The sequence below is a fragment of the Anguilla rostrata genome, chromosome 8 (assembly GCF_018555375.3).
Source record: "Anguilla rostrata isolate EN2019 chromosome 8, ASM1855537v3, whole genome shotgun sequence".
Classification (NCBI taxonomy): Eukaryota; Metazoa; Chordata; class Actinopteri; order Anguilliformes; family Anguillidae; genus Anguilla; species Anguilla rostrata.
The window spans coordinates 5,634,239-5,645,338 of NC_057940.1; the positions used below are offsets into that span (position 1 = coordinate 5,634,239).

Consider the following 11,100-nt stretch of genomic DNA (forward strand, 5'->3'; position numbering starts at 1 on the left):
TCGCTGGGTCGGACCTTTAGCCTGAAACAACATGGCGGGAGACGGGAGGGACATTACCCACAATCCATTTGTTTCCCAAAAGCCCATCTCTTTCAATGCCGTGTGACACACGGAGAGGTCGTGGGTACTGTTCCTAAATTCTCCGGTGCGACCCGGCCGGGGGTCCGACCCCCTCCGCCTCCCAGGGTCAGGGCAGAAGCACAAGGTCGCCGGGGCAGTTAATTTTAACGGACAGCCCTGGAATCTTTGGCGGAAATGCCTGATGACGCCTGGCGTCTGCTCCGGCCCCCTCGTGCGCCAAAAAAAACGTGGCCGCGAACGTGCACGGGACACGGGGCGCGGGACACGGGCGCTGAGAGAGGTTCATTTTGCAAAGCCGGAACCGCCGTGAAAATTCTTGTCCGTTTCCCAATGACAGGAAAGCCCCTTCAGAGAGCACGTTACGCTACGTGTGTTTTGGGTTATGCATACTGTACATGTGCTGTAGGTACAGTGTGTCACATGCCTCAGCTATTTCATGAACACTCCCTGTTTTCCTGCAGTATGTTGCAGGCACAGTGCGTACATAAATCAGCCTTGTGACAGCCATTTCCTCGTGCACAAACAGAGTATCTGGATTTAATTTAGGTGTTTCTATTTTTTTTATCAGGGAAAGGCATCTGGTGCATTGTAAGAAGCTGAAAGAGAAGTGTTGCTGTTCGCAGTGGCTCCATCCATGTTCTGGCATCAGATAGCCCCAGATCCACCTTCTCTTCTTCCTCCTCCTCTTCCTCATCATCATAATCTTCATCCTCTTCCTCGTCTTCTTCCTCCCCTCTGACCGTGGCTGAGGCCTGCTAGGCTTGGTGCTCTCGTCAGTGATCTGTGCGTTGTTTATACTTCACCTTTCACCCTTAAACCGAAGGGGGGGGGGGGGGGTCATTTCACGCACCAGTAGCGTAGCCCCCACCTGCACGGGGGAAGGGGGGGGAGGTGGCACTTCGGATGTCCGTCACACATCAGTGAAGGTGGAGAGGCAGTTAGGCTCAGCAAGCCCTGCTTCTCCATGGCTTCTTCCTTCATCTAGCACTCTCATGTTGCACTTGTACTGCACCTTCGTCTCGAGGTTGCAGCTGTTCATCATATCTCTTGTAATTGTGCCTCACTTCTAGTTTATGACTTGCCATTACGTTACTGACTTTCTGTGCCTATGCTTACCATGTGAACTAGACTTGGTGTTCATGACTATGGTGGATAGCTGATACTTTATGAGTATTGTACCTTATCGGACCTGCATTCTGTAGCTGCTCCAACGACCTTTGACATGCACCTATTTGTATGTCACATTGGATAAAAACGTCTGCCAAACAAATGTATGGTAATTAAAGTAATGTAATGTAAGGTAACATATAGTAATGTAATGTAAGGTAACATATAGTAATGTAATGTAAGGTAACATGAAGTAATTTGGTTTAAGGTCATGTAAATTAATGTAATTAAGGTAACGTAAAGTAATGTAATGTAAAGTAAGGTTAGGTAATGTAATGTAATGTAATTTAATGTAAGGTAACGTAAAGTAATGTAAAGTAAGGTTAGGTAATGTAATGTAATTTAATGGCTCAGGGTTTGTCTCAACATGTCACAATCGGCTCTCCCCGTTTCCTGTGTCCCACGCGGTCCGAGGGCGGTCCTCTACGCTGGGGTTCGAACGCGCGACGCGTATGTCTGAGAGCGGGGGTCTCTGCCAGAGCTGGTGATCACACGCCTGTAATTCGCGTGTAATTCACATGTGTAATTAGCATGTCTGCGATACCCACACACATGCACGCACACACACACAGTTTAATCATGCGAGACCACAGCTACATGTCAACGATCAAGGCCCCAAATTGTTTTGATGTCGGGGTTGTCTACGCCTTTGTACCTACTCACTGTCAACGTCAACAACATGTCATCGTTTTTTTACACAGGCTGTAAAATTGATTAGTCGGTCTGCTTACCCGAGTAACTTAAAGGCTCAATCAGGGATGTTAAATGCAGAACCTTTAGCAAATTGAGAGGTTGCCCATGGCACTTTTAAAGAGAAGAGCACTTAGCTATTTGTTTTGCTCTATTTTTGGAGAGGTCTGGAACTTGGAAGCAGTCGATGTGCATATCCCAGGCGACCAAAAATAGAAAAGAATAACCTGCAATTACATTGCATTACACTACATTTATTTGGCAGATGCTTTTATCCAAAGCGACCTACAGTAAGTGCGTACCGAAGGTCATTGGAAACAACTACAAAACGCAGGTCCGATAAGGTACAATACTCATTATGCAAGTTATTCATGGCCATGAACACATTAAGTCCAGTTCACACAGTTAGCATGGGCTAGGTCAGAGAGTAATGTTCAGTCAAACTAGGAGGCATGACAACAAGCTACAACATCAAGATAACGATATGGGTGCAATATAAGTGCTGGATGGAGGTACATGTAATATGAAGGTGATACAGGAGGTATGTGTGTAGCATGAATGTGGTACAGGAACAAAATGGAAGGATATTGTAGCCCAGATGGCCTGTTTGGTTCTAATGTTAAATGGATGAAATACCCAAGATGCACGTAGTCTTAGGTTGTGGTGCTATGCATTACACAGGGACATATGTCTCTGTTCTGAAGTGGTCATGAGCTGTAGCGTCACAATCACAGATAAGTGTACGGAGTGTGAGTTCTGTCTCTGTAGCTGGAGGTTGCCTGTTTGGTGTGTAAGTTTTTGATGATCTCGTTGATGGAATCCCCTTCTGTTTCCTAAGCTGTGTGTGTAATTTCCATCAGAAAAGGGGGGGGGGGGCTTGTAGTGTAGTGTGATGTGGAGGAAGAGGGTGTGGGGGGTGGGGGTGGGGGGTAAAATGCTAAAGGCACATTTACTTAACAAACCGATTTCGACGGAACCCCCTTTTGAAGTCCCCCGGCACTTCATCTGCCTGTTAAATACCAAACTCTGCGTGGGGGCAAGAGGTCTGGGGCGAGGGGCAAGGGGGGCAGTTAATCACAGGGCGAGCGAGGCGGCGGGTGAGGGGGGGTGAGGGGGCCAGTGAGGGGCTCCCCTGCGCCCTCCGAGCGGGGAGAGCAGCCAGCGCCGCTCCTCTTCCTCGCGCCTCATCATAGCGCCAGCGAACCGCAGAGATGGGAGCCGCGCGCCCGAGCGTCCTGCTGCTGCTCTCGCTGTCGCTGCTCTGCGGCCCCGCGCGCGGACAGTGGTGGTGGTCCCTCTGGGGCCGGCCCAAGCCCACGCCGAACCCCGTCGCCACGGCGGCGACCCCGACGACGGAGACCTCCTCGACGACGGTGACCGCGACGACGACGGACGAGGAGACGGGGTGGATCTGGTCCCTGGACGTGTCCACCGCCGCCGCCGGTCTGGCCCGCGGGACGCCCGGTCCCGCGCTGGACATAGTCGACCGGAACGGAGTTCAGAAAAGACCGCTCAAACTGTGGAAGAACGGTGAGTTGACCCTTCCGGGGGGGGGAGCGAGCGGCGGCACGGGGAGGACAGACCCGGCGCTGGACGAGCAGCCGCTGGCGTCTGCGAGCGCTAACGCGGTCTCCGTGCTTCGCCTGAGGAACCGTTTCATGGGCGAGTCTGACATCTGCGCTGACTTTAGAGTTTGGAGTCGATTCCGCTGTGGGGCGGGCTGGTGTTGTCGTGTGCTGTTTCACAGCTTTGAGTGGAATAGCTGGAAAAAAAGTGAGGCGTATGAAGCTGTGCTTGTCTGGCAAATTTATGGAGGGTCTGTAAAAGCAGTTTGTCTCTGAATGAACTTTTTGATAACTCACAAATATATTGTCAAAGTGGGTGTATGAAGTGGTGCTGAAATTGGATTTTTTTTTTTTTTTGCTTGTGTCCCACTGTAATATGAAATGTAATATTCTCTCTCTCTCTCTCACTTGATGGCTGAGTGGTGTAAAGTGTAAAAGAGTATTAAATTGTGGTCTGAGTGGAGCTTGTCTCAGGTGAAGCCGCGCGAGGTCTGTGGTGTCCCGCTGTGCGGAGGGACGTGCGCCCGGGTTGTAAATTCCTTCGCGGCTCTTCTGGCTTCCAGCGGCGCCGCTGCTGACGTTTAAAACGACTAATTGAGCCCTGGATGTTGCGTTATTCCACCGCGTCTTCTCCCGAGGAAAAAAACCGCCATCACATGATATTGGAATAATAGGATTAGCGGGAGGGAGGGCGGCGCGTTTTTTTTCGGGGGAACATTGTCCCGGGAACTCCCCCGCTGGTCGGAGCGGGGTCGGGCGAGCGAGGGGGAGGTTTTGATTGAGTCTCGAGCTCCGGCGCTTAATTGCGTGGGCGCGCGCGGCTGCCGTCTCCGCGCAGCGGGACGCGTGTTGTGACAAACGAGGTCTCAGCTGAGGAATTTACCAGGGCAGGCGAGAGCAGTTCTCAGGTGCACCGTCATTAATCACCCGCGGTTTTCAGCGCAGGATCGATCCCACACAACAAACGGCGGTTATTTTCTGTGCGCGAGGGCGGCTGATCGTTCTGCGGGAGGGGGGTTAGGGTTGGAATGCGCACTGTAACCGCGGTAAATCTGTACCTGCTCAAACTCAACAGCTTTCCCCGTCAACGATTAGCCTGCTGTGATTGATTACATGAATCAATATCACAAGGAAAATGTACCTTGTCGTTGGGAAAAAAAGTTCAATTCGGAGTAGTTACTGCTAAAAAAAGAAAAAAAGAAATTCACTGTCCAATCATCACGCCCTGTCCAAGATGTCACAATACGAATGCGCTAAGAAAATAAGCTTTCCATCCATTACGTTTGCCGTCAATACTGCCAGCCGCAAACACACAATAAACTGGAGAAAATAATGTGGATGTTCAGGGGGAGAGTCTCTAGTCTTTCAAAAACACGCAAAAGTATTTGCGTAATCTTTTAAATCATCTCTCTTCTGAAATTGGAAGTGAAATTGTTTTCACTGCAGCATATGCTCATACACAATTTGTGATGGTGCTTTGGCAAAAATAATTATGCAAAAGCAAGGACTACTCTTCCAGGATAGAGCTATTATGCAGTTTATTTATGCCTATTTTAGCTGAAGAGTATGATTGTTTTAAATCCCTCTATTTATTTGTACCTTGACTCATGTAATATGACACTTTGTTGTTTTAAATATGGTATTTGTGTATATAATGGAAACGAGTGTGTGGCTTTTAATCTCAGTGAGACAACCGATATAAACAAAGGTTAATTGAAGACATATCCTGTGGGAGGTAATGTTTTGACCATTCAGTCTCCCAGTCCACAAGCACTAAAGATTCAGTTTTGGAAGTGCGGTTGAGATATTTTCAGTGTTCGCAGTCCGTAAGACCGTAATAAGCAGTTTTGACCATTCGCTCAGACCTCGGTCCATATGCAATAAAACTTTTTTTTAAAGACCATTCAGTCAGACAGTGTTTGAAGACCGATTGATTCGAAGGCATTGTCGTGCGTCTCAAAGTGAAGTTGAATGAATAACTCGGGAGTATAATACACCCTATTATATTCTTATTTCGCCGCTACACATCGGCCCACAAACGTAAACACACCGACTCGGAACGATGGCCCGAAAATGCTGGGGGTTGTCATGGAAACGCTGGCCGTCCATTTTCACATTTTCGCGTGTTTGCTCAGGGGCGCGTCTCTTGCCTTTTCTTAATTCTCCGACCCGCTTGTTTTGTTTGGCTCCTGTGGAAGCTGATCTGGGCCCTTTTTTTTTTTTTTTGAGAGGCTCCACTTGTTCCCCCAGGGTTGTTGCCGGGGCGGGGGGGCTGTTGCCGGGGACTGTCTCAGCCCCTCTTTATTTGCTCGGGGGTCTGGGAACGTTTCTGCCCCAACCCCCCCCCACCCCCCACCCGCAGGAAAACTGGCAAACTGACCTCTGGCAAAACGTGAGGGCAATGGCACACACACTGGGGGCCAACAGGACTTGGGGCCGCATGGACGGGGGATGGGGGGGGGGGGGCCCGAAAGATTAACCGCGACAGGACAGAGCCCGGGGGATTTTTTTAGGAACGGCTTTGAGCTTTTTTTTTTTTCCCATATTGAGCTGTTCGCCGGTCACAGTCAGGATCGGTCTTTGTGACCGTGTCCCATTCAGAGTCCTGCTTAAGCCAGAGTCCAGCTCCAACTAACAGGCAACAAGACCAGGTGTAAAACCTAATGTATGGCTGGACCTAACGCACGTGATCCGGCCGACCAATGGTGTGACTTCATAACTCGGCCCGACCAATGGTTTAACTTCATCACTCACTCACTCAGTCACTCACTCAGTCACAGTCAGACATTCGCTTTTGTAGGGCTGGCCCCGCTGTTGCGGTCCAGCCAAAAATCGTAGGGCTCTATCCAAGCAGTAAATAGCCAAATGTTAGAGAAATCAGCACTTTGTCATGTTCTTTTTTTTGTTTAACAGGTTAAAACATCCAAGGTTTGCTTTTTGAAGCAAGTCCAGCCCTCGCGCATATGCAAAAGAAACCAATGCTACGCCGTCTGCTTTGAAAATCTGCTTTTTATCTGTCTATCTGGCGAATCCAGACCTCTTTCTGCCCTTAAATTGTATGCTGTCAGGTTGAGGCCTCTCCAGATATCATCTCCAAGGCGATGCAGGTGGCCTCGATGGTATCAGTGTTAAAAATGTATAAACAGTAGTCATTTTGGGGAAGTCCACTTTACCCAGGGTTTGCCCTGTGGTTTTGATGCTATGGTTACTGAAAGCTAATGGTTAACATGTGTTTTGGGGAGGTAGCCACGGGCTTTAGTGTTAAGTAATAAAAGTAACGTGTGAGATACACATTTCTTACATATTCACTACATGTCTGCCTGGACGCAAGCTATTTTTTATGCAATGGACAGATGATGATTACATTCAGACCATTGTTTTGTTTTTGGAGTGTTTGTGATCGTGAAGCACTGGTCTCTGGAAGATATCTGACCTCTTAAATTTCAGTGACATTTTGGGGTGCGTCAGTCAGGAGTGGTAGCTTCCCCTTGTCCAGAAACTTCTGCACACTCAGGGGCCACGCCTGAGATTGTGGATTTCTGGACTCGGATATTCCCAATTAATTCATGGACACTGCACCGCACTGAAATTATACGGCATGTCCGTTGGAGATGTGGACGGCCATGTCTGGTAATTCACGCCAAGTGTCTGGACGAGAACACCTCCGTGCGTGAAATTATGTCCGTTTCCGACACAGCACTGTGGTTTTTTTGACATTGACACAGGACAGGAAGCGGGTCTGTTTTGGGATTTGTGCTCTCTCGTAAGTGGACCTTCTCACGCGCATCAAGGCTCCTCGTTGTCTTCGGAATGCACTCGTTGACCCTTGCCCTGTCGCTGACCCCTGCGGATCCGGCACTGCGTTCAGGGTTCGGTTCTGCTTCGCAGGTGTTCAGGGGGGTTTTGCAGGTGTTCAGCTGGTGTGAAACTCCTGTCTCCACTTATCGCTCTCCCTTCTACTGTGCTACAACGGGACCACTCAGGGTTACTCAGTCTGGTCTAAAGAGCCCTTTGAAGAGTTGGTTTTTTGGAATGTTTTCTTTTTTCTTGTCAGTGTTCTGGAACTCCACTGCTTTCAAATGACCGGCAGCGATTGTGACATCAGCGTTAGAATGTTCGGTTAAGTACATCCTCATCACACGTTTGCGCCCACACACACTAAAGGGTTAAACAGACCACAGTGTTTCAGGTTGAAAGCTGAACTGTATCAATCGGGAGAGCGGCTGGATCACCCTGTTACTGAGCCCTGTAGCCCAGAGTGAATGAACCTGCTGTGTTCAAGGCAGTGTCTGTATAATGGGTGAGGAGCTGGTCATGTAAGCTAAAGGTCACAGGTTTGATTCCCGGGTAGGGGGCACTGCCGTTGTACCCTTGAGCAAGGTACTTAACCTGCATTGTTTCAGTATATATCCAGCTGGATGCAGTGTAAATGCTGAGTAAAAAGTTGTGTGAGTCGCTCTGAATAAGGGGGTCTGCTGAATGCCTGTAATGTAATGTTATGTAATGTCTGTTTGGAAACAACCAGCCTGAGAAGAAAAAAAAAGAACCCCAAAGTGATTTTACACAGGCCAGTGGGAAGGCGAAAGCCGCTGTGATTTTTATTGAAGACGAGCCCCACCCCCCTCCCCTCCCCTCCCTGCCCCTCCTCCCTGCCCCTCCTCCCCGCGTGCTGATCGCAGCGGAGGGAGAGAGGACTCACAGCCGGTAAACTCGCGCCTCCTGCCGCAGCGACCATTACGGTGGAGTCCAGGCATAGTTCGTTACGGTCTCCATGCGACCATACGTGGCCGGGCGTTACGCCATCATACGGTGGGTCCGGCTGTTTACGGTCTCCATGGCGACCATTACGGTGGGTCCGGCTGTTTACGGTCTCCATGGCGACCATTACGGTGGGTCCGGGTGTTTACGGTCTCCATGGCGATCATTACGGTGGGTCCGGCTGTTTACTGTCTCCATGGCGATCATTACGGTGGGTCCGGCTGTTTACTGTCTCCATGGCGACCATTACGGTGGGTCCGGCTGTTTACTGTCTCCATGGCGACCGTTACGGTGGGTCCGGCTGTTTACGGTCTCCACGGCGACCATTACGGTGGGTCGGCTGTTTACGGTCTCCACGGCGACCGTTACGGTGGGTCGGCTGTTTACGGTCTCCACGGCGACCATTACGGTGGGTCCGGCTGTTTACGGTCTCCATGGCGACCATTACGGTGGGTCCGGCTGTTTACGGTCTCCATGGCGACCATTACGGTGGGTCCGGCTGTTTACGGTCTCCACGGCGACCGTTACGGTGGGTCCGGGTGTTTACGGTCTCCGCCTGCAGTCACGCTGTACGGACAGACAGTCGCGCCGCAGGCGGGACGCTGTTGGATGAACAACCTGCGCAGACGCGTGTGAGGTGGGGAGGGAGGGAGGGAGGGAGGAGGGTTGGAATATTTGGCCCGGGAGAGAGCAGGAGGGCAGGGGAAGGGGTTGGGGGGGGGGGGGGGCAGGGTGTCTCTCCGGTTCAAAGAGCCGGCCAGTGCCACTCAATAATTACATTCTTCCACTTGGCCAGTTTGATGAATTACAGGCCGTATCGGACTCGGTCTGGAGCAGAAGCTCGCTGGAGCGGACGGGCGTAAGCAGCGGTGCGGGGGGGGGGGGGGTTACAGAGGGGGAAACGCAGGGGCGGAAAGTTAGGGCGGTAGAGAGGTTTAACTGTGTGGAGGAGGGGAGCTGTGTACTGAGTGTGTGAGGGGAATGGCCTGTTTATGGGGGAGATAAGTTATATATGTGTGTGTGAGGGGAATCACCTGTTTATGGGGGAGATAAGTCATATACGTGAGTGTGTGGGAGGGGGGATTATCACTTCATGAGGGAGATCAGCTGTGTGTGTGTGTTATGGTGATGAGCTGTATTTGAGGGAGATAATCCTGAGGAGGATGAGCTCAGGGGAAATGGACTGTAGGGAGATTAGCTGTGAGGGAGATGAGTTGTATGTGGGGGAGATGGGTGGAGTGTGAGGGAGATTAGTTAGTTGTATGTGATGGAGTGAGTTGTACAGTATGTGATGGAGTGAGTTGTATGTGATGGAGATTAGTTTTTTGTGCTGAGTTGAGTTGTATGTGATGAGATGAGTTGTGTGTGATGGAGATGAGTTTTTTGCCCTGAGGTGAGTTGTATGTGATGAGATGAGTTTTGAGTGAAGGAAATAAATGGATTGTGAGGGAGCTGACTTGTGATTTTATGGGAGTTGAGCAATGAGCTGTTGGTCAGAGAGATTGTCCTCTTCTGTGGGAAATTTGTTATGACAGAGTGATATAAGCTGTGCTTGTGAGGGTGGGGAGTTGTGTGTGAAGGAGATGAGATGAGTTTGTGAGAGAAGATGTTGTGAGATGTTGGGAGGAAGGTAAGCATTATCTGCTGGGGAGATTAGCTGTGCATTGGGGAGGTGAAAGGTAAATTTATCACTTAAATCAGGACATATTTTTTACACAAATGCGTGGTCCAGCCTGCCAGATCACGTAGCAGAAGTAGAGATCTTCAGCGTGTTCAAGTCCCAGGTTTGACACAGTGCTGGATTCTTATTTAAATGGCCATCCTAGATGAGCTGAAAGGTCTGTTTTCTTATGTCTTTTTTAAATTAATAACCTGTGGCGCTGCAGCACTGTCTGCTGTTATCCTGCTGATATGATATTTATTTATCTGTTTTTTTTTCCAGAGCGGGGATCCAAAGGCCACCTGGACCTGACGGAGCTGATCGGCGTGCCCCTCCCTCCGTCCGTCTCCTTCGTCACGGGCTACGAGGGCTTCCCCGCCTACAGCTTCGGGCCGGACGCCAACATCGGGCGGCTGACCAAGACCTTCGCGCCGGACCCCTTCTTCCGCGACTTCGCCATCATCGTCACGGCGCGGCCCACGGCCCGCGGCGGCGTGCTGTTCGCCGTGACCGACGCCTTCCAGCGGGCGGTGTACCTGGGCCTGGCGCTGTCCCCCGTGGAGGACGGGACGCAGAAGATCTCGCTGCTGTACGCCGAGCCCGAGGGGGAGGGGGGCGGGGAGGGGGAGGGGGAGGGGGGGGCCGCCGCGGGGGGGGCGGCGGCGGCGTCCTTCAAGGTGGCCAGCCTGGCGGACCGCTGGAGCCGCTTCACGCTGGCGGTGCAGGACGGCGAGGCGCGCCTCTACATGGACTGCGAGGAGTACCACAGCGTGCCCGTGCGCCGCAGCGCCCGCCGCCTCCGCTTCGAGCCCGGCTCCGGCATCTTCGTGGGCAACGCCGGCGCCACCGGCCTGCGCAAGTTTGAGGTGAGCTCTTTTTTTTTGGGGGGGGTGGCGGTGTGGTGTAGCAGGGCTCTACGGTGCTCCCTGCTGAAGTTTGAGGTGAGCTGTTTTTTTGGGGCGGCTCCCTGCTGAAGTTTGAGGTGAGCTCTTTTTTTGGGGTGACGGTGTGGTGTGACGGTTAATGAACTAGCGGGTCTTATAACTGCAAGGTTTGCAGGTTCGATTCCCAGGTAAGTCACTGCCGTTGCACCCTTGAGCAGGGGGCTTATATCCAGCACAGCTGTGTCGATGCTGGTAACAGTAAACATGCTAAAAGCTGTGTGGGTCGCTCTGGATG

The 11,100-nt window shown here is 51.2% G+C and overlaps 1 protein-coding gene across 1 annotated transcript in view; it reads left to right on the forward strand.

Annotated features, from left to right (window-relative positions):
• The first annotated feature begins 3,114 nt into the window (after window positions 1-3,114).
• LOC135260302 (collagen alpha-1(XV) chain-like) overlaps window positions 3,115-11,100 on the forward strand; it is a 51,487-nt gene continuing 43,501 nt past the window's right edge. The window contains exons 1-2 of the mRNA XM_064345545.1: window positions 3,115-3,468; window positions 10,204-10,786. Of these exons, the coding sequence (XP_064201615.1) occupies window positions 3,150-3,468; window positions 10,204-10,786 (902 nt within the window). The 5' untranslated portion in view covers window positions 3,115-3,149. The remainder of the gene's footprint in view (window positions 3,469-10,203; window positions 10,787-11,100) is intronic.